The sequence below is a fragment of the Oncorhynchus kisutch genome, linkage group LG4 (genome assembly GCF_002021735.2).
Source record: "Oncorhynchus kisutch isolate 150728-3 linkage group LG4, Okis_V2, whole genome shotgun sequence".
NCBI classification, from domain to species: domain Eukaryota; kingdom Metazoa; phylum Chordata; class Actinopteri; order Salmoniformes; family Salmonidae; genus Oncorhynchus; species Oncorhynchus kisutch.
This window is the reverse complement of record NC_034177.2, coordinates 35210104-35234941: the sequence shown is the minus strand read 5'-3', so window position 1 is coordinate 35234941 and position 24838 is coordinate 35210104. Positions and strand designations below refer to the sequence as shown.

The 24838-nt window shown below is 41.6% G+C and overlaps 1 protein-coding gene across 1 annotated transcript; it reads left to right on the top strand.

Moving 5' to 3' along the window:
* Nucleotides 1-944: 944 nt before the first annotated feature.
* On the top strand, nt 945-24525 carry LOC109889473 (ubiquitin-conjugating enzyme E2 H-like). Its single transcript, XM_020480918.2, has 7 exons — nt 945-1239; nt 18662-18738; nt 18873-18947; nt 19079-19118; nt 19285-19337; nt 20125-20253; nt 20929-24525. Exons 1-7 carry the CDS (start codon nt 1187-1189, stop codon nt 21048-21050), a joined length of 549 nt encoding a protein of 182 aa, XP_020336507.1. The 5' UTR covers nt 945-1186; the 3' UTR covers nt 21051-24525.
* The last annotated feature ends 313 nt before the right edge of the window (nt 24526-24838 follow it).

Genomic DNA, 24838 nt, shown 5'->3' with positions numbered 1-24838 from the left:
GTGTTCTTAGGCAAAATTGTGAGGGAGCCCACTCCCTTGGCTGAGAAGCAACCCCACACGACGAACAATGCCTTTCTCAAGGTCTCAAGATGCTTTATTGTTGGCATGAGACAGGACTGATGGTAGCGCTCACCTTGTCTCCTCCGGACAAGCTTTTTTTTTTTTACAGATGCCCCAAACAATCGGAAAGGGGATAAATTCCGGACGACGCTGGGACAAATGTGCGCCGCCCTTTGGGACTCCCAATCACAGCTGGTTGTGATACAGCCTGGAATAAACCAGGGTCTGTAGTGACCCCCCCTAACACCGAGATGGAGTGTTTTAGAACGCTGCACCACTTGGGAGCCCAGAGTTAATGAGTGTTTTGTTTTATGATGTGTTTTCACCCAGTGCCATGGTTCATAAGCATTATTTATCATAGTAATTTTAATTCGCTGTGTGTAGAAATTATCCTTCGCATCTGTGGTTGTCGTGTCTATTAAGTCTATTTCTATGTTCCAATGCCGCTTTCAAGTGATAGTTGGAACTAGGAAACTCGGTAATAGCTAACTGTTTATAGTTATATACATGCGGTTTTCTACAAATCAGCAAGTCGGACATTTCCGAGTTTCCTAGTTCTGAATAGTACATGAACACGACACAAGCTCTCCTCTCTCTTCATTGAATGTCGCTTAGTTGGGATTGATGTCACTGGCGGAGGGATTGTTTTGTTCAGAACGGGACAGACATTTGTTCAGAATTAGGCAGAGAGAGAGTAGACCTGATGTGCGCTCAGTTCGCTGAACATTTGCTACGTTGCGGAACGGTTTGAACTGAACGACACGTTACACAAAATGTTATTGTACGTTCTTGAACAAACTGAGGTACGTTTGCTCTCGTTCTGTGGGTGTGGCTTGAACCAATGAGTGACGTATTTGAAGGGCAGTGGACAAGCTGACAGCGCCCCCCTTCCCGTTTCAACTGGTCGTTCAGTACAGTACTGTTTCCGTTCAATTGAACGTTCCAGAACGTAAAAGCGTAGTTACTGAACGCAGCCCTTCAGACATTTGCTAGTGTTGTTGAGAGAAAGCGAGGAATGTTGAAATATTTCGTTCGATGGACAAACTGAAAAGGCAGAACATATAGTTCGAATAGCTTGCCTCATCGAAGTAAAGTATCGAGCTAGCCAAGGAATAACGTTACAAAAATGTCTTCGCCAAGTCCAGGCAAGAGGCGAATGGATACCGACGTGGTGAAACTGTATCCTTTTCTGAGCAAAAACAACAGACAGGCAAAACAATCTTTTTCGTCTTTAGCTAATCATAAATTGTAGTGACAACTATCTACAACTTTTGTAATTACATGTATTGGTTACTGATGACACATAACTAGCTAATACAGTATGTTGTGTAAGCGAACAATAACGGCTGTTGTTGGGTTTTATGACAACAAAAGTAGGAAACATTTAGTTTTGATCAGGCATCACACGATTCGTTTCAGTTAGCCATAGCTGGGTCAGATCTAGGCTAAATACTTCACCCTCAATAATATATGCTATATAGTTGTTTGCTCAGATCAGAAAACTTCCCAAATGTCGTCCAATACCTGTAGTTATCATTAATCAAGCTAATTAGCGTGCTTAATGTTAGTGATGCTTTCATCAACCCTTGGTTGTTTTCCACAAACCCTGATTTATTTTATGGAACACATAGCTAGCTAGCTGTATCTCTTGAACGACGATGACTAGAAAAGCTAAACAATGACGATGGCCTTGTAGGCACCATTTTCTGCGTGCAATCGGTCGTCCGTCCTTTTACTGGCCTTTCTTTCCTATCTAAGCTATTTCGCTTGCTATTATATCTCGACCTTGTGAAGTCATTCACGTTGACACTCCTGCTGTTACAACGTTAGCTGCATGATTAACCATCAGTAATATTGCATCGCTCTCTTGTTTACAAATCGTTTACATGTCCCCTGCCTTGTCAAGTTTGCCAGTGTTTTTGTTTTTAAACCATTTTGATTTTCCAACCTTGAGTCATGTGGAAATTATGTACTATAATAATGGGGAAATGTTTGTGTTAAATGTATTTCCATCCTAAAGTAGTACATGTTGTAACTATGTTTTGCATTTCCCCAACGCTAACTATGATGTAATGGTAGCAAGTTGAATTCCGAATTTTATCAAAGTTCTCATTGGCGCTAGTTAACGTTTATTGTATTTTTTTGTATTTAACAACATCTTATTTACAATGACGGCCATGTTCCGGGGCAGAACGCCAGATTACCTTGTCAGCTCGGGGATTCGATCTAGCAACCTTTCGGTTACTGGCCTAACGCTCCAAAGCTAACACTACCTGCCGCACCAAATTGTAGCCCTTTTCACCAAATGATCAGAATGTAGATGGACATTATAGTTTTTTCTATCTAGCGCTTAGTTTGTGAAATTTGCCTAAAAGGTTAGGTTTAGACAGCGTGAGTTGAATTGTTTTGTTTTTGTGCTCCTGTAGCGACAGCTAGCGCCCTGATTGGTCAGCCTGTTACTATCCGGAAACTGGTAGGGGTCGGGACTAGATAAACTGCTGCTCGAGTGACAACAAATGGGTGGTGCTATCGGGGCTCCTTGCTCCCCTCCTCCCATTGACGTTGACAATTAAAATGGTTCAAATAAAATTATATTTGTCACGTACACGTGTTTAGCAGATGTTAATGCTTGTGCTTCTTGTTCAGACAGGGCAGCAATATCTAACAAGTAATGTCTAACAATTTCACAACAAATACCTAATACACACAAGTCTTAGTAAAGGAATGGAATTAAGAATATATAAATATATGGAAGAGCAATTGTCATAGATTGAGATACAGTAGATGGTATAGAATACAGTATATACTTGGATTTTATCAACCGATTATGATTTTTCAACACCGATACCGATTATTGGAAGACCAAAAAAATCGGTTAATCGGCCGATTTTAAAAATATATATTTTATTTATTTGTAATAATGACAATTACAACAATACTGAATGAACACTTATTTTAACTTAATATAATACATCAATAAAATCAGTTTAGCCTCAAATAATGAAACATGTTCAATTTGGTTTAAATAATGCAAAAACAAAGTGTTGGAGAAGAAAGTAAAAGTGCAATATGTGCTATGTAAGAAAGCTAACGTTTAAGTTCCTTGCTCAGAACATGAGAACATATGAAAGCTGGTGGTTCCTTTTAACATGAGTCTTCAATATTCCCAGGTAAGAAGTTTTAGGTTGTAGTTATTATAGGAATTATAGGACTATTTCTCTCTATACCATTTTGTATTTCATTAACCTTTGACTATTGGATGCTCTTATAGGCACTTTAGTATTGCCAGTGTAACAGTATAGCTTCCGTCCCTCTCCTCGCTCCTACTTGGGCTTGAACCATGAACACATCGACAACAGCCACCCTCGAAGCAGCGTTACACATTGCTCCACAAAAGCCTCGGCCCTTGCAGAGCAAGGGGAACAACCACTCCAAGTCTCAGAGCGAGTGACGTTTGAAACGCTATTAGCGCGCACCCCGCTAACTAGCTAGCAATTTCACATCGGTTACACACCAACCTAATCTCGGGAGTTGATAGGCTTGAAGTCATAAACAACTGCTGGCAAACGCATGAAAGTGCTGTTTGAATGAATGCTTACAAGCCTGCTGGTGACTGAGCAATGGTAGGCAGACTGCTCTATCAAATCATAGACTTCGTTATAACATGATAACACACAGAAATATAAGCCTTAGGTCCTTAATATGGTCGAATCTGGAAACTATCATCTCGAAAACAAGACGTTTATTCTTTCAGTGAAATATGGAACCGTTCTGTATTTTATCTAACGGGTGGCATCCATAAGTCTAAATATTCCTGTAACATTGCACAACTTTCAATGTCATAATTACTTAAAATTCTGGCAAATTAGGCGGCCCAAACTGTTGCATATACACTGACTCTGCGTGCAATGAACACGAGAAGTGATACAATTTCACCTGGTTAATATTCCCTGCTAACCTGGATTTCTTTTAGCTAAATATGCAGGTTTAAAAATATATACTTCTGTGTATTGATTTTAAGAAAGGCATTGATGTTTATGGTTAGGTACACATTGGAGCAACGATACGCACCGCATCGATTATATGCAACGCAGGACATGCTAGATAACTACACATGGTTGACGATATTACTAGTTTAACTAGTGATTATGATTTATTGATAGTTTTTTATAAGGTAAGTTTAATGCTAGTTAGCAACTTACCTTGGTTTCTTACTGCATTCGTGTAACAGGTAGGCTCCTCGTGGAGTGCAATATAATCAGGTAGTTAGAGCGTTGGACTAGTTAACTGTAAGGTTGCAAGATTGAATCCCCCGAGCTGACAAGGTAAAAATCTGTCGTTCTGCCCCTGAACGAGGCAGTTAACCCACCGTTCCTAGGCCGTCATTGAAAATAAGAATGTGTTCTTAACTGACTTGCCTCATTAAATAACGTTTAAATAAAGGTGCACATTCTTTATTTTTTTATAAATAAAATTTAAATCGGCCAAATCGGTGTCCAAAAATACCGATTTCCGATTGTTATGAAAACTTGAAATCGGCCCTAACTAATCGGCCACTCTAGTATATACATCAAATGTATTTGTCACATGTGCTGAATACAACAGGTGTAGTAGACCTTACAGTGAAATGCTTATTTAAGACCTTTCACCAACAATGCAGTTTTAAGAAAATATGTAAAAAAATATATTTTAAAAAGTAAGAGATAGGAATAACAAATAATTAAAGAGCAGCAGCAAATAACAATAGCAGGGCTATATACATGGGGTACCGTGTGGTGAGATATGAGATGAGTAATGCAAGATTTGTAAACATTATTAAAGTGACTAGTGTTCCATTTATTCATTTACACAGATTTCAAGTCTGTGTATGTAGGCTGCAGCCTTTCTGTGCTGGTAATGGCTATTTAACAGTTTTTCAGGACCTCGGTCCCAGCTTTGATGCACCTGTACAGTTTTGAGAATGACACATATTAATTTTAACAAAGTCTGCTGCCTCAGTTTGTATGATGGCAATTTGCATATACTCCAGAATGTTATGGAGAGTGATCAGATGAATTGCAATTAATTGCAAAGTCCCTCTTTGCCACGCAAATGAACTGAATCCCCCTAAATTTCAGCCCTGCCACAAAAGGACCAGCTGGCATGTCAGTAATTCTCTCGTTAACACAGGTGAGAGTGTTGACGAGGACAAGGCTGGAGATCACTCTGTCATGCTGATTGAGTTCGAATAACAGACTAGAAGCTTCAAAACGAGGGTGGTGCTTGGAATCATTGTTCTTCTTCTGTCAATCATGGTTACCTGCAAGGAAACATGTGCCGTCATCATTGCTTTGCACAAAAAGGGCTTCACAGGCAAGGATATTGCTGCCAGTAACATTGCACTTAAATCAACCATTTATCGGATCTTCAAGGAGAGCGGTTCAATTGTTGTGAAGAAGGCTTCAGGGCGCCCAAGAAAGTCCAGCAAGCGCCAGGACCGTCTCCTAAAGTTGATTCAGTTGCGGGATCGGGGCACCACCAGAACAGAGCTTGCTCAGGAATGGCAGCAGGCAGGTGTGAGTGCATCTGCACACACAGTGAGGCAAATACTTTTGGATGATGTCCTGGTGTCAAGAAAGGCAGCAAAGAAGCCACTTCTCTCCAGGAAAAACATCAGGGACAGACTGATATTCTGCAAAAGGTACAGGGATTGGTCTGCTGAGGACTGGGGTAAAGTCATTTTCTCTGATGAATCCCTTTCCCGATTGTTAGGGGCATCCGGAAAAAAGCTTGTCCAGAGAAGACAAGGTGAGCGCTACCATCAGTCCTGTGTCATGCCAACAGTAAAGCATCCTGAGACCATTCATGTGTGGGGTTGCTTCTCAGCCAAGGGAGTGGGCTCACTCACAATTTTGCAGCCATCAAGCCATGAGTGGGCTCACAAGAACACAGCCATGAATAAAGAATGGTACCAACACATCCTTCGAGAGCAACTTCTCCCAACCATCCAGGAACATTTTGGTGACGATTAATGCCTTTTCCAGCATGATGGAGCACCTTGCCATAAGGCAAAAGGGAGTACAGGAGGGGGCTGAGCATGCACCCTTGTGGGGCCCTAGTGGTGAGGATCAGCGAAGTGGAGGTGTTTCATACCTTCACCACCTGGGGTCGGCCACAGGGCAAGGTTTAGATCCAGGTCCTCGAGCTTAATGATGAGCTTGGAGGGTACTATGGTGTTGAATGCTGAGCTATAGTCAATGAACAGCATTCTTACATAGGTATTCCTCTTGTCCAGATGGGATAGGGCAGTGTGATGGCGATTGCATCGTCTGTGGACATATTGGGGCGGTAAGCAAATTGGAGTGGGTGACCGGTAAGGTGGAGGTGATATGATCCTTGACTAGTCTCTCAAAGCACTTCATGATGATAGAAGTGAGTGCTACGGGGCGGGGCGATAGTCATTTAGTTCAGTTACCTTTCCATTCTTGGGAACAGGGACAATGGTTAAGGTATAGGTTTAGGGTATGGGCGTCCAAAGAACCCCGGACAGCACTGACCTACACTAAACCCTGCTTCCACAGGGAGCGGATGGGGGGCTTGGAATAGACAGGCCTAGCTACTGACTTCCTATCAGGCCATAAACTGAGGCCCACCTGCCATTATGAGAACAATCCGTTGGAGATGACTCAGTGTGCATGTCAAGGTTTTGGAGAAAACATTAGATTTTGTTGTTGCAAACGGTTGGTGTCTTTTGGATATTAGCACTGTAGGGTTTAAAAATATCTAGTAACCTAATCTCTCATGACGGTGTGTGTGTTTTCTGATGTCTACTCACTCTATAGGTCAGGATAGACTACCTGCTAAATACACCTGGGAAAACATGCACAATGACATTTCCCCTCTTTAGTAAAGCTATTGCATCCTCCTCCCACCCCCCTAACACACTGTCTGGTTTGAAATAAATGCATGGATATCATGAGTAATTAGCTGCCTTCCTGGGCAGTTCTCTCAAGACATTAATATAAATTGCATAAATAAATAATGAACAGTACAGTAGGCTAAACATCAAATGAGCAGTGGCCTATTGAGTGCCATCGCTGTGAGGAACATGAATGTGTTGGAGAGGGAGAGATACTTTCATGATTGTGTGTCATCTTGAGATGTTTGTTTTTTGTCTTAGCATGTTTTGTGTCTATGTGTGTGTGCGCGCATGCACGTGTGTACTTGTGGGTTTATACACGTGTGGGTGTTCCTGAAGTTTAGGTGGGGGCTGGGTATTGTGGTAAATCTGTCCTTTCTTTGTGCCTGCCAAATCCGCATAGTCTGTTGTCTCTGGCACTGGATCTTGTATATTAGTATGTGAAGCCTCTGCTCTCTTATCTGATAAGAGAACATTGTAAAGCCTGGTAGAAAAACCTGTACACAGTAAATCCAGTGTTTTTAGCCCAGCACCAGTGGAGAAATGTGGGCTGTGCATGATATACTATATACACAAAATTATGTGGACGCCCCTTCAAATGAGTGGATTTGGCTATTTCAGCCACACCTGTTGCTGACAAGTGTATCAAATTGAGCACACAGCCATGCAATCTCCATAGACGAGCATTGGCAGTAGAATGGCCTTACTGAAGAGCTCAGTGACTTTCAACGTGACACGTCATAGGATGCCACCTTTCCAACAAGTCAGTTCATCAAATTTCTGCCCTGCCAGAGCTGCCCCGGTCAACTGTAAGTGCTGTTATTGTGAAGTGGAAACATGTAGGAGCAACAACGGCTCAGTTGCAAAGTGGTAGGCCACACAAGCTCACAGAATGGGACCGCCGAGTGCTGTAACGCGTAGAAATGGACTGTCCTCTGTTGCAACACTCACTACCCAGTTCCAAACTGCCTCTGGAAGCAACGTCAGCACAATAATTGTTAGTCGGGAGCTTCATGAAATGTGTTTCCATGGTCGAGCAGCCGCACACAAGCTTACGGTCACTATGCACAATACGTCGGCTGGAGTGGTGTAAAGCTCACTGCCTTTGGACTCTGAAGCAGTGGAAATGCGTTCTCTGGAGTGATGAATCACGCTTCACCATCTGGCAGTCCGATGGACAAATCTGGGTTTGGCGGACGCCAGAAGAATGCTACCTGCCCGAATCATAGTGCCAACTGTAATGTTTGGTGCATAATAGTCTGGGGCTGTTTTTCATGGTTCGGACTAGGCCCCTTAGTTCCAGTGAAGGCAAATCTTAACACTACAGTATACAATGACATTCTAGACGATTCGGTGCTTCCAACTTTGTGACAACAGTTTGGGAAAGGCCTTTTCCTGTTTCAGCATGACAATGCCCTGTGCACAAAGCAAGGTCCATACAGAAATGTTTTGTTGAGATCGGTGTGGAAGAACTTGACTGGCCTGTCAAGGGCATGTCTTTTTGTTTACTCCAGGCAGCAGAGGAACAGGTAAATGTAGAGCATGCTCAATGTAGAATGCATGACTGTTTGTCATGATGACTTCTGGGGACTGGTTCCATTTCAGGCCCTAGTCCCTTCCCTTTGTACCTACGGACTATTTCAGTGTTTGGTATTGTCTGTGTGCACGCATCAGCCCTGGGCCCTAGGGGAAAGACAAGACAGAGATGCATTGTAGCCAGCCTTATTTATAGGTCCTGTCTGTTGTAGGTCACAGTCACTGCTGACTGCCCTGCTCCCATCCTTTAGTCTAGGCCAGTGTTCTTCAATCCTGCTCCTGTTCAGTTGTTCCTAAACCCAATAAAAAAAACAATTTTCTTGATGTTGTGACTTAAGCCAAGCTGCAAACCAAGACAGACTGAACATAATAGATAGATAAACCAATAAATACATGGCTGACAGCTGCATAGGAGAGACTCTGACGTTGGGGGAGGTGGGGGGGGGGGGGGGGGGGACAGTTTTTGCTACCGGGGTCCGGGAACATGCCCCCAGATTTTTTGTTGTTGAAAAACAGGTTTTAAATGCACATTTCTAGTGACGTTTGAGTAAAGGATATAGACAAATCCGGACTTACAAATGGGCAACTTTACAAGGCTAAGGGGGGCCTTGGAGAGGGGTACTTACTCTGATTACAGTCCAATCAGTCTTAGGGCCATGGCCGTTCATACTGTACTGAATGCCAGTGTGACTGTTACTGTGGATATATATAATTAAACAATCTCCAAGATGTTTTGAGTGGACAGGCAGTCGTTGATGCAGAAAGAGAAGAATAAGATCAGGGTTGAGGGACATCAGGGATAGAAAACCTACAAGGGGTGGCCAAAAATGGAAACAAATAATGGAAAAGAAGATGACAATTGGGTGACTAATCATGCACTTTCAGGTGAGGGCATTGTTGTCTTTCATTCATCCAGGTTCATCCATTGTTTAGGTCCCCCACCTGTACCTTTTTAACACACAGTGGGGGGGGAGATTTGAAACAGTCTTCAGATAGGCTTTAGGAAGATAAGTTGGACTAATTAACAAGAATAGCAGAACGGCAAATGTAAATCAGCTTTCAGAGAATTAATTGAAAAATGTTTGCGTTAGGGCATGGCTGTGCATGCTTCTTATCCACAGAGGCCCAGTGTGGGTGCAGGGTTGTGTTCTAACCAAGCATTAACACACCTGATTAAACTAATCATGTCTTGATTGAAGTCGATGATTTGTTGATTAATAGAGTCAGGTGTCCACTGGTTGGCAAGAATAATAGCCAAAGTCCACATTTTTCTGTGGATACGATTGGACACCCCGCTGTTATGAGTGCTACATCTGTGATGAATAGCAATGATCAGTTTATTTTAACTTTAGGGGAGATAATATGATCAAACATTACATAAGAAATGTCAGTTTGGAAATGAATTAAAATGTATTATTTAAGAGGTGGACTTATTTGGAACACCCAGGGGCCTTTTAAAGGGTACACTTGGTACCCATTAAGCCCACTCCAGACTTTTCACACATTTTGATCAAATATTTGTATGTCTTTTTAAACAATTTGTAAGTAAAGTAAACTTCATATGAGATATTATTATTTCATTTGCTCTCCACTTTCCTTACAAACATTTCTATATGTTAGAAATGTCTAAACCTATATTTTGTTGGGCTTACCCTACTGGTGCTCTACATACTGTATGGTTTGAAACTTAATGTAATATTTCCAACTTATGATAGTTGTCATACTGTAATAATAACCAGCAACCAACTGTTTTAATTTGAAAGAAGTTAGGCATGAAATGTCAAACAGAAATGATTGTCTCCACTCTACACAAAATAAAATAATGGCTGCCATTCTCCTGCATGAAGCTAACACATGCAATACACCCTCTAGACTTAAGATGCTGTCATTACATCAGAGATCAGATTGATTGAAACTATGACTAATCACCAGTCTCTGAACTCTATGCGCTTGAAGAGGTGCTTCTCACTATCCTGCCATGACCCTATGATGGAGACTAAGATAGTAATTGCATAAGCAATTATGTAGCTAGCAAGTATTCTTGGCTTCAAAACTTTCACTATCAGTTTATCACACAGCCAGAACTATCCAAACCAAATAGCATTTGTCACATGCTTCATAAACAGCAGGAGTTGACTAACAGTGAAATGCTTAATTATGGGCCCTTCCCAACAATGCACAGAGAAAAATATTTTTTTATTGCTCAATCTAATTCATGCTGATACATTTTTAAAATAATCCATAGGCCTAATGGACACATGCTCAAACTTGTACACTTTTGATAGGCTAATATTCAGTCGTCTTTAAGTCTATGCCACTCTGACATTTCTCATCCTAATATTTATATATTACATAATTCCATTATTTTACTTTTAGGTTTGTGTGTATTGTTGTGAATTGTTAGATATTACTCCACTGTTGGAGCTAGAAACACAAGCAATTCGCTACACCCGCAATAACATCTGCTAAACATGTGTATGTGACCAATAAAATGTGATTTGATGGGGAAAGCTGTAGTTGTATCTTTATTAATGTAAAGATATAAATGAATCGTATTATTGTATGCAGTAGAAAGCGATGGGTTACAAGAAGCCTACTTAACCAACCCATAAAGTGACATTTTACATTCATATATGGCCAGTTATGTAAACTGTAACATTGATTTATCCTGCAATAGATGTTGTTCAATTGGTAACTTACATTTTGTTCTTCTTCTAATCTAAAAGTCTAACTGAATGTAATCAGATTACGTTAATGAGTTTGGTTAATCCAAAAGTTACATTACTGATTACAATTTTGGACAGGTAACTAGTAACTTTAACAGATAACATTTAGAAAGTTACCTACCCAACCCTGGTGATGAGTCAAAAGAGTTCATGCAAAAGGTGGTTGATGCAGATAGTCCGGGTAGCTATTTGGTTAAATATTTAGTCTTATGACTTGGGGGTAGAAGCTGTTCAGGGCCCTGTTGGTTCCAGACTTTGGTACCTCTTACTGTGTGTTAGCAGAGAGAACCGTCTATGACTTGGGTGGCTGGAGTCTTAAATTTTTTTTTATGGCCTTCCTCTGACACAGCCTGCTATAGAGGTCCTGGATGGCAGGGAGCTCGGCCTGATGCATTGTCATACCAAGCGGTGAAGCTTCCTGCCATCCAGGACCTCTATACCAGACGGTGTCAGAGAAAGGCCCTAAAAATTGTCAAAGACTCCAGCCATCCCAGTCATAGACTGTTCTCTCTGCTACCGCACGGCAAGTGGTACCGGAGCGACAAGTCTAGGTCCATGAGGCTTCTAAATAGCTTCTACCCCCACGCCATAAGACTCCTGAACACCTAATCAAATGGCTACCTAGACTATTTGCATTGCTCCCCCCCCTTTTACACAGCTGCTACTCTCTGTTGTTAGTGCATAGTCACTTTAATAACTCTACCTACATGTACACATTACCTCAACTAACCGGTGCCCCCTGCACATTGACTGTACCGGTACCCCCCTGTATATAGTCTCGCTATTGTTATTTTCCTACTGCTCTTTATTTCTTATTGTTATCTGTATTTTTGTTTTAAACTGCATTGTTGGTTAAGGGCTCGTAAGTAAGCATTTCACTGTAAGGTCTACTACACCTGTTGTATTCAGCACATGTGACTAATAAAGTTTGATTTGATGCAGCCAGTCATGACGGTCTATGTTACAGCTATAAAACTCTTGAGGGCCCGTGCCACATTTTTTCAGCATCTTGAGGGTGAACAGACATTGTCTTGTCTTCTTCACAACTGTGTTGGTGTGTGAGGACCATGTTAATTCCTTAGTGATGTGGACACCAAGGATCTGAAGCTCTCGACTCGCTCCACTACAGCCCTGTCGATGTGGATGGGGTCGTGCTCGGCCCTCCTTTTCCTGTAGTCCACAATCAGCTCCTTTGTCTTGCTGACATGGAAGGAAAGGTTTTTGTCCTGGCGTCACTGACCTCCTCCCTATAGACTGTCTCATCTTCATTGGTGATCAGGCCTATCACTGTCGTGTCATCAGCAAACTTAATGATCGTGTTGGAGTTGTGTGCGGCCACGGAGTTGTGGGTGAACAGGAAGTATAGGGGACTAAGCACGCACTCCTGATGCCCCCCGTGTCATTTAGACAGGTTACCGTGGCGTTCTTGGGCTCATGGACTATAGTGGTCTGCTTGAAACATGTTACAGACTGGGTTAGGGCAAATGTCAGTGAAGACACTTGCCAGCTGGTCAGCGCTTGCTCTGAGTACCCGTCCTGGTAATGCCCCGCTGCCTTGTGAAAGTTAACCTGTTTAATGGTCTTAGTCGCATCGACTACGTCTGGAAAAGTTGGTGCGCTCATGCATGGATCAGTGTTGCTTGCATTCTATGCTCGCATCGATGCATTTAGCTCGTCTGCTAGGCTTGCGTCACTGGGCAGCTTGCGGCTGGGTTTCCATTTTGTAATCCGTGAGTTTGCAAACCCTGCCACATCAGACGGGGTTCGCTTAAGGTGCTTAAAGTACTTGAACTTGGCACTCTAAAATCAAGTTGGTACAAGAAAAATACTTGAATTAAAATGAGAGGAGAACAGATAATGATCAAATATGTTTATGAAAACGTATTGGTCTTGCAAATGTAATTTCTAGGCAGACATCAGAGTTTTATTTCCTCACGTGTTTCGCACTGTGGTTTCCGGGCAAGCTCGCTCATTCCACCCACACTGCCACTCAGCCAGGCAGGTATCGAACTGACTGATTAGGTGCTGCCAAACCTCACATCAATAGCTAAAATGTAGATTCAATCCTGCCTTTTGTACATATTTAATTAAATATATATATATTTTATTTCAGTTCATGAAACATGATTGCATTCTATATTTTTGTTCAGTATAGTTTACCCACCTTTTTACCACTACATCACTGAACCCAACCATCCCACACCGCATAAGGTGCAGAAAAAACAACTTTGACATTGCGAGCATGAGTGAATTGGCCCTGAAGAGCCACATGAAAGGGGAAGGACACAGCGCTGCATCCTGCGCTAGCGGCAGTTCTACATCAACTTTTTTCTCTGCAGCAACCTCCCAGAGTTTTTTTTTGCCAATCGCCTCAAGGAGCGCAAACGATATTCCGCTTTATCAAGCAGCAGCCATGCTCCTGCTGTTCTGGTGGCTGTTCACATGCCGTTTTCCTCACACAGCCCACCTGCCCTTCTCCCTAAAGCTGCCAGTCGGAAGCAAGACACTTTTTTTTTGTAGCTATGAAATAGTAGATGCCCAATAAAATCGGTCATTAAGCTGGAATTGTGTAGTAATGCTAATATGAAATGTGTTCACCAGTAGGCATGTACAAAATCTCTGCTCATCACTACTCAAATTACAACATCATCAGTACTGACTTAACACTCATGTATGTAGTAAAACCATTTATTATTGAGTAGAACTTGTCAGGTAGTGTTGAATACTAACTTGTTTTTTTCATAAGGTTGTGGCAATATACTGGCATCTGGTGGCGACTAGAAACAATTGCATAATATGAACTATTACAAATTGATAGTGTTTGAAAAAGTACTTGAATTTGACTTGCCACTGTTTGTACGAACCCTGGTCAGAGACGGCGTAGTAGGATTCAGTCTTAGTCCTGTACTGGTGCTTTGCCTGTTTGATGGCTCGTCGGAGGTTGTAGCGGGATTGCTTATAAACGTCCGGATTAGTGTCCCGGTCCTTGAAAGCAGCAGCTCTAGCCTTGAGCTCAGTATTATTTTAATTTTTTCCCACCTTTATTTAACCAGGTAGGCCAGTTGAGAACAAGATCTTATTTACAACTGTGACCTGGCCAAGATAAAGCAAAGCAGTTGACAAAAACAACAACACAAGAGTTACACATGGGATAAACAAACGTACAGTCAATAACACAATAGAATAATCTATATACAGTGTGTGCAAATGTGTTGAAATAATTACAATTTAGCATTAACACTAGAGTGATGGATGTGCAGATGATGATGTGCAAGTAGAGATACTGGGGTGCAAAAGAGCAAAAAAAAGAACAGTATGGGGATGAGTTAAGGCTATTATTGATTCTGTCTCTCCGCAACAAAATCTACAGAGCTGAGATTGTTGTATGCCCCATATATATAGCATTCTGTTGGTGGCAAGAATTGTATGTAATCATTTAAATTGAAAAAGTCAAGTGTATGGAATTGGTACATCGAAAATCTCCTGCCATTTATTTTGCAACCCGGTCCATGAAAGCAGCAGCTTTAGCCTTTATCTCAGTGTGGATTTTGCCTGTAATCCATGGCTTCTGGTTGGGATAATTACGTACGGTCACTGTGGGGACGACGTCGTCGATGCAATTATTAATGAAGCAGGTGACTGATGTGGTAAACTCCTCAATGTTATCGGATGAATCCAGGAACATTGTAATCTGTGCTAGCGAAACAACAGTCCTGTACCTTAGCATCCGCATCGGACCACTTCCATATTAAACGTGCCACTGGTACTTCCTTTTGGAGTTTTTGCTTGTAAGCATTGAATCAAGAGGATATAGTTTCTCAATATGTAGACTAGAATTAATTTGAGAAGCAATCACACTTCCCCCACTATTACCTCACACTGCAACTCCCATTCACTAAACCTTCTTTTAGCCAGGACAATATCAACAATGGAGAAGAAACAAGATATACACAAAGCAAATGTTTTACTTTAACTATCAGCTAGCTACATGTGAATAATAATCTAGCTAGCCAGCTTGTTAAACAGGCTAAAATGACCTAAAACTAATGTTATGCAAGGTCAATTTTCCGTGGGTAGCTAGCTAGCAATTTAGCCCTATTGACATACTATGGACCCATTCACTAAACCTTCCAGTTAGGACAATGGCAATAGAGACAAAATAAAATACACACAAAGCAAATATTTTACTTCATAACTATCAACTATATCCTCCACGGCTCCTATGCCCTTTGGTGGTTGATACAGAAATGAATGAGATTAAATAAAAACTGAAGTAAAACTTGATGTGGACTGGAGTGGCGAGTTAGCTAGATAACATGATATGTTTAGAGATCTATCTCTATGGCCCTATTCCCACTACGAGATATGAAGGAGCAGACTTGCAGAAGAGAATTCTACTTTTTAATTCACATTACATCCTTGCCTTTCGTTGGTCAACACAACAGTCTTGGTCTGCAGCTCAAATTGACCATAAATATCGCAGTAGGCACTAGCCAGCACAAACTATTCAACAATGACAAACTTTTCTTCTGAAACATATTTCATTAAATAATGCAACCAAACCATATTACGCTATTGAATAATGCAGCAATTCACAAGCATGTATGTGCAGTCAATTAAAGGGTTTATCTTCACATCTGTAGGCTACACTCATTTACATTTTAGCTTCAAGACAAAAGCAAAGAGTTGCTGTAACAGCATGTCTTCATCAAGTAACGTTAGCCTATAAGAAATGACAGATTAACCCTTTCACATGCATGTACAAGTACAGCACCTTACAACATTACAACAAACCAGGCTTCATTTTTATCAATATCATGCAAATCATTACGTGGTTAAAGCAAAATGCGACTGAAAATGTGTGTATAAGGGAATTCACCGCGACCAAGCTTTTTATTTGGAAGCCCATACCCGCCACCCAATTTTTAAATGTATTTTTACTGAACTGCCACATGATTTGTCAACGTACACATTTAGTCTGTGCTTCAGTCTGATCAACTGTAGCCTACTGATAACATCCACAGCTGCAGGTAGCCTAGAGAAGCCTATGCGCTCTGATCCCATCTGGGCCTGGGGAAACGTAATGTCATGTTTTTGTAGCCTAAGCTATGAATTTATAGCCTAAAATGGGCACATTTATTTGTGTTCTGAGAATTTGATCAAATTTGATGTATATTCACACTGATGGCTAGGCCACCTACAGCTTTATATAAAAAATGATTGACTGGAATTAATAAATTAACACAGTAGTGATGACATACTATATGAGTATCTTTTGAATTGCAGATGCAAAGTCCTACGCAATCCTACGCGAGCTCGGCCCTGTTCTTTTTTTTGTTGTCCAATCACATTTGTCTGTTTTTGGGTAAAGGGTTTTAATGTTTTCATCCTCCCTAGGGTAGGGGTTTTTCTAGGTGTAAAAATAAATAAATAACCATATGGCCTGATTTAGAAAAATAATCTTGTCCCATAAAAGCCCATATAAAACCGTTTTATTTTTTTTATTTTTTACAGCTGATTTATTACCATGTCATTCGCTACAACTAGGGTGGGAGTTGGTTAGGTTAGCCCCCAGGAAAACAATTCATACACTCCAGGACCTGTGGTGCCACATCTGAAATGACCAAACAATGTTATAAAACATATCCTGTTTTACATGTTTTTGGTAGTGGGATGGGTTTCCATAGTTTTACATGGCTCAGTGTATCTGGCAGCTACTGTGACACTGTGTGTGTGTGTGTGTGTGTGTGTGAGAGAGAGAGAACCTCATGTTGTTAGACCCAACTGACCCAGGTGGAAATGAAACCGACTTCTAGAGCCATAGTAGTTTCTCATCTCCGTGACAACCCTAACACACACAGCATGACACACTGTTGTTGCTCTGGATGAGAGAACCACAGAGATGAACTACTATCAACCCAGGAGCTGTCTGTCACTAAACAAACTCCCACTGTTGTCCACCAGACACTCCTTTAGCCCTCCTCCTCTCTGTTTTAGGAAAGTGTTTCATTCTCTAAGCATCCTTTTGTACCTTGTGGCATGATCCAGAAGTTAAGTTGTGTAGTGCTTTGTTGAGCTTATTTGCTGTAGAAATATAGAAAAGACACCTCATGTGTGATGGATGGGTCTAGATGTCAGCGGTGTCCAGTCGTATCCACACTGAGGGCCAGTGCATCTGGCAGCTACTGTGACAATTTCAGAATGTAACACGCTGTTGCTGCAATTTCAGAATGTAACACGCTGTTGCTGCAATTTCAGAATGTAACACGCTGTTGCTGCAATTTCAGAATGTAACACGCTGTTGCTGCAATTTCAGAATGTAACACGCTGTTGCTGCAATTTCAGAATGTAACACGCTGTTGCTGCAATTTCAGGTAAACACTCAATAAAACAAGTCTCAAATATTAGGAAAATGTCAACATTTCAGCTTTGCTATTACTATTTATACTACAGGAGTGTTTGATCAATGAGACAATTGTGTTTGCCCTGATTCAAGGGGGGCAACTGTCAGGTGAATGTTGTGCTCTGCCCCCCTGAAGTAGGGGTTGAGAAGTAGCAAGTAAGCAAGTTTACAATCGAGTAATAAGTGTAGCCGTCTGTATTTTTACGAAACGTTTAGTAAGTTTGGAGAGTCTCACTCTCTTTATTTTCTTCTCTCCCATTCTTTTCCCTCCCACAGCCTCATCTCGTTCACCCAGGTAAACTTGAACATTGGCCAACTGAACTGTCTCAATTCATTGGTCAAAACAATACAGGGCACAGGTGTTTGAATGTGGAAGGTGTTTCCATCCATAGACCCTGGTGACTGATGCCCAGCATGTAGCTCCACAGCGGGGGTCCTCATCAGGCCAGAGCATTGTCTCCCAGAGGCCTAGACTAGTTGATGGGACACTGGTGCTTTCCTATTGTTTCGGTTCCTATTCTCCCAAGAAGAGAAGCTGATACCCACATTTGGTTAGTTCTGGGTAGAGCCTGAGGTTGTTGGGTCATTCTGGTTATTGTGTGAAGTTAGGCTATTTCTGGTTATAATATGACATTGTTTGTTATAAGAGAGTGAGGTAACGTATTAGTTATTTGTGTGGTTAGTTTTGGTTAGGGTAAGTGTTTGTGTGTTGGCTGAGTCTGATCACTACATTATTGATCAGACACCACGGCTGGCGTTATCAATCCTATGTTTGACCTTAGCCCAGAGTATCTCTCTCACACACACACTGGTTCTACTGACCTCAGACCAGGGCTGAGGCCCAAATGGCACTCTATTTATTGCACTACTTTTGATCAATACCATTTGGGACGGAGCCCAGTTCACCCAACTAGTTGGATTCTGATTGTGGCTCATTTTAATTGGCTTGTTTTACTTTCATTTAAAATGTGTGTTGTTTGTACTGTAGCCTTCTCGTTAGTCACGTTCAGTCGTGTCTTTTCCTTAACAAGTGCTCAGCATCGAGAGCAAGCATGAGGTAACCATCCTCAGCGGACTCAATGAGTTTGTGGTCAAGTTCTACGGCCCACAAGGAAGTAAGTGTTTTCATAAATAGCCTAATGACTTCCGCTGGTTTCTCACTGGGCTCATTGTGTCTATGCAAAGATCTGTATGGTAGGCAATCTTCCTCCGTGTGTGTGTGTGTTTCTAATCAAATGTTGCTTTTTAGCACCATATGAAGGAGGTGTATGGAAGGTGCGAGTAGACTTACCAGACAAATACCCCTTCAAGTCTCCATCTATAGGTACAGTATCAAAATGCATCTGTCAACAATCTCTATGTAATAGAAACTAATAACATAACTGGTTAAAGCATTGTGGAAATTACAATAACACAGGTTTTCTATGAAAACTAACTTTATTGTTCTCCTCACAGGATTCATTAATAAAATATTTCATCCCAACATTGATGAAGCGTAAGTTCATTTTGATGATATCGTTTTAGTAGTTTGCAACTAATGTACGATATGTTGACGTATAGGCCTGGACAATCTTATCAGTTATACATCATGTTTGTTATATCACAAAATGCTGCTCACAATTCTGTTTATTTTCTGCTCTCTCATCTCCCCTCTCCTTCAGGTCAGGGACGGTGTGTCTAGATGTCATCAACCAGACGTGGACAGCCCTATATGGTGAGTAACAGTTCAGAATTGATTTCAAAATGGCCGCAATGGACATGCTACCACTTCAGTTTGGAAATGTTTGAAACTCACTGAATGGTTTGTTCCATGACATGGGTACATACTGTACCCTTTCTCTATGATCATGTCTGGGCTGGTGGCTGCTGGAAGCAGCTGTGAGGAGCTGACATAAGAGCGACCGACTAGGAAAACAGGTCTACAATGTCTCAACTTAGTGTTTATAAGGCTTTTATATGGCTCGCCTTGTGAATAGCTGAGCATGATTGCCATACAGAAGTTCCTATCATTGAAAACTGAACTAGCAATTTAACCGTACAAGGAATTGACCTTGTTATTGTGATTTGAACTCTTGTTTCAACGATTAGGAACACTGTGTCAGTGGGACATACCAGACGTGGCATTATAATGTCTTTTTTAGCAGGGTTTTAACATGACTGAAACAGATCACCCATTCTGGTTTGAGTTGTTGGCCCATCCACTGCTTGTAGCAGATAGGCTGTTGTATTGATGGTGAGAGCTGAACAGAGACCTAGTAGTCATTTGTCATGACAGGACTGGATATGAAATGCAAAATTGTGAGGCCAACTAACCTCCAAATGAAATACTTGTGATGTGGCGGGGTTGTTTTGCAGTTCAACTTGTACGGTTGTACTAATTGTGCAATTAGTTGTGCAATTAGTACAGCTCATTGAGTGTTTACCTTGAGTCAAAGGTTGCACATTAGCACCTCTTTAACCCCCATAATGTAAAACACTGGTGGTCCCTCCTCCCCTTGCAGACCTGACCAACATATTTGAGTCATTCCTGCCCCAGCTGTTGGCCTACCCCAACCCCATCGACCCTCTCAACGGAGACGCTGCCGCCATGTACCTGCATCGGCCAGAGGACTACAAACACAAGATCAAAGGTGAGGCACACACATATACATACACACACACACATATGTATATATGTATATAAATACACATATACATACTGTATATACACATATACACACATATACATACTGTATATACATACACACACACACACACACACATATACATACTGTATATAGATACACACACACACACATATACATACTGTATATACATACACACACACACACATATACATACTGTATATACATACACACACACACACACACATATACATACTGTATATACATACACACACACACACACACATATACATACTGTATATACATACACACACACACACACACACACATATACATACTGTATATACATACACACACACACACACACACACATATACATACTGTATATACATACATACACACACACACACACATACATACTGTATATACATACACACACACACACATATACATACTGTATATACATACACGCACACACACACATACATACGCACACACACATATACATATACATACTGTATATACATACACACACACACACACACACATATACATACACGCACACACACATATACATACTGTATATACATACACGCACACACACATATACATACTGTATATACATACACGCACACACACACACGATCGACTGTCTGACTCTTTTCCTTCTCTCTGTTCCAGAGTATCTTCAAAAGTATGCGACAGAGGAGGCTCTAAAGGAGCAGGAGGAGGGAGGTGACTCCTCGTCTGAGAGTTCCATGTCTGACTTCTCTGAGGATGAGGCTCAGGACATGGAGTTGTAGTGAAGGGCTGGCAACCGCCCTCCCCTCACCCACACGGACTATCATTTCCTAAAGAGCAGAAGCAAACTATTATATTCATATTTAAACAAGGCAATTGTTTTATTACTAAACAAACAAGGATTTTTATGGATTATATGTATGAGAAGTGGCGGTGTGAAATGTCAGTCTCCCCCTCGTCTAGGTATTCTTTATTACTTACCCATAGCCCTCTACCAACACCACCCCACCCACATTATTACCCCCTCCTACCCAGAAAGGAGTGCAGGATTCCCATGATACTAGATGCCCTCCTGCGGTCTGGATGATATTCTGATTAACCCAACCACGATGGAACCGACGATAGGGTGAGAGCAGAGCATCATGGGAAGACAAGACTGTCAGACTGTCATTGTCATGACGGAGACAGGGATGGAATGTTTACTCAGTACCCCCTCCCCACCACAGTTTAGATTTTTAATTCTCAGAATTGTTCTGTATTTGGTGAGTGAAACACTGTTTCAACAGTTACAGCTTTTTTTCCCCTCCCCATGCTCTACCAGAAGCTCTGTCTCTAGTGCATGGCCCCTCTCTCTGGAGTTATTACCACAATGAGGAATTACACCATTTCGAAAGTCATTTTCTGCCTTCCTTTGGATGGGGTTGGAAGCTACCATCAGGAACAGGATCATTCCTTCCTGAGGATCAGTTGGTGGGTTTCATCCAGATCCACCTATCCAATATGGCTGTTGTTGACCCATCTTTCAGGCCTTGCCCCAGAGGCCAGTATGCAAGCCTATCAACCCACCACACCCTGGTTGTCATAGAAACTGTTCTGTAAACACGCCTTTCACCCCGTAGACAGGAGCACCAGCTCACCAACCAAAGACAACCTACCACACCACTTAACACCTGAGAGCAAGAGAGAGAGCGAGAGTGTGTGTGTGTGTGTGTGTGAGAGAGAGAGAACCTCATATTGTTAGACCCAACTGACCCAGGTGGAAATGAAACAGACTTCTAGAGCCATAGTAGTTTCTCATCTCCGTGACAACCCTAACACACACAGCATGACACACTGTTGTTGCTCTGGATGAGAGAACCACAGAGATGAACTACTATCAACCCAGGAGCTGTCTGTCACTAAACAAACTCCCACTGTTGTCCACCAGACACTCCTTTAGCCCTCCTCTCCGTTTTAGGAAAGTGTTTCATTATCTAAGCATCCTTTTGTACCTTGTGGCATGATCCAGAAGTTAAGTTGTGTAGTGCTTTGTTGAGCTTATTTGCTGTAGAAATATAGAAAAGACACCTCGTGTGATGGATGGGTCTAGATTTTTTTGTCCAGTCGTATCCACACTGAGGGCCAATGCATGACCAGGCTTCATTCCATCCAAGCACTAACACACCTGTTTGGACTTCTCTCAGTCTTTATGGAAGACTATGATTAGTTGAATCAGGTGTGTTGGTTGGTACAGGAGCCACATCACTGGCCCTCTGTAGATAAAACTGGACTGCCCTGATCTAGGGGTTGGATTGGGTTGTTGTGTGGGACTGGGCTGGGAGGTGTTGAGGGGTACCTGGGGACTTGTGGGGTGTAGGGGAATTTTGCCTATTGCTTGTGTTCAACTATAATAGGTATGTGTTCAACTATAATAGGTATTTGACTTGCGTAGTGCTAGTTAATGTGCCAGATGGTGAATCCTATTATAATCTATGGTTTTATTCCTTCTATAGCAAGCTAGTTTCAAAGCGAATTGTCCTGTAAAGGTGAAGCATTTAGTTTTAATTAGATTAGTTTTTTTCTGATTTGAATCTGATCCTCCAAAGGCATGTTGCATCTCTGTATCCTTTCTCTTATGCAAATGGTCTCTTCTGTCTGCACTGTCAGTGTGCAAGTGAACTTATCTAGCCTGGGTGTCTGGCTGTTTCTGCTGTGGCCAACTCCTTTGTTCACTGTTGTGACGTCATGTTGGGCTTAAGCAGAAACACACTGTCTGGCACCCAGGCTAGATGAGTACAGCTACATACCCAGACTGGCAAGCAGTGTTTTGGGTTTTTCAAACTTTGATCTCTAACTCAGCAGCACCACATTGGGAGTGCTCCAGGATTCTCCTCTCCTACTATTGTGTTCATGGAGAGGTTGGTCAAGGCTCATCAACCTACATAGGGTGTCCCATTCATGCCACAGTACAGTACATGGGCCCAATCATATCCCCAGATTGGTGTGCTTAATCCTATGATATTCTATAGGGCACATTCTATATGAGACTTTCAGATAGAAATGCAATGTGAATGGGTGTCTGTTCCACACAATCGAGGATATTGTCCATTCTGTACATGACAGATCTACCTATGATTTTCTAAACATTGTGCATCAATTCAATATGCTACTAGTGACATGTACAGTAACTGAAAAGGGTTGGGGTCCTAAACTTTAGGAGCCGGGTGTATATTACTGCCATAATAATGTGGACCCTTTGCTCAAAGCAGATGTCATAATGCTTCGAAACACTGCCGTAAAGCCTGTTACAGGGGGGTGTACTGGCCTCTTGTCCCAGGTCACATAAGACGAGATGTCATCTGTATTTCTTTAAGAAAACTCATCATAGCTTTCATTGGGGACATCCTAGTCGTACACAAGAATTGAATCACAATTGATTTAATCCCTTTGTTTTCATTTTCACAAAATGCAACAATTGTCAAATGTATAATAATATAGTTATTACATAATTTGAAGTATTAGGGTGCAGGGTGACGTTACAGATGACAGAACAGGCCCCACACCGCAGTCCCACATGATGGTGAAGCTATTGTTGATATTTGTCTGTAATTTGTCTTTTGCCTCCATTAAACTAAGAACAGGAGAGTCGATGAGACAGGAAAATTGCATTTCTTTGAGAAATTATTGCATTGAAAAACATGCACTGTCTGTACTGACATGGGAAAGCCTCAGCATTGAGATGGTTCGAGTTAGCATTAGCATCCTAATACATTATGAGTGTAGTTTTAGCATTATGCCAACTGTGTCTCAATAACATGGGCACCAGACACTGTGGTGTATTGTAATGGTTAACACAAGAGAACAGCCATAGTGTGTAACTATGTTGGCTATTAGCAAATTGAGCATAATTTGAGGAAAAACATGTATTCTACACATTCAACTTGGCACAAAAGCAGAACAACGAACATCCGAAGAAAATACATAATGTCTGCTCTCACTGTTTGATGAGTTGCAAACTTGTTGGAAGCAACAATCAGTGAGTGGACAGGACCCTTTTCCTTGAGCTGTTTAGCTTCAGGACACATTAGTCATTACAGTATGTGTATTCACTCCCTTTCAATAATGAGATATATACTGTATTTGAAGTGTTATTTGTTTTAATCCTTTAAGGATGTAGAAGACCAGAAATTCCCACATTTTTAAAGGCAAATAAGTTAATGAATAAATGTGCTTCCCTTGTAACTTTAATAAATAAATAAACAAAAATATGAAAACAAACTCCTTTAAAATCGTCTCTGTTTTACTACTGGTTTGTGGTCTGATTATCTCCACTTTCCCTGGAGTGTACAAATGCTCACTCCACCTTGTGAGTTTTAAAGCATTTTGATTGGTATAACTATGGGCTTGATGGATTTTTCATCATATTTCTAAAAGACTGAGCAGCACCAGAATCAGAGGGGCGACAGGTAGCCTAGCGGTTAGCAAGCCAGCAACCGGAGGTTTGCCAGTTCTCCGGGGGAAAAGTCCTGGAGGAAGTGAGCTGGCATCAAATCCTAGATGCCATTGTAAGGCGTTGTGCCCTTGAGCAAGG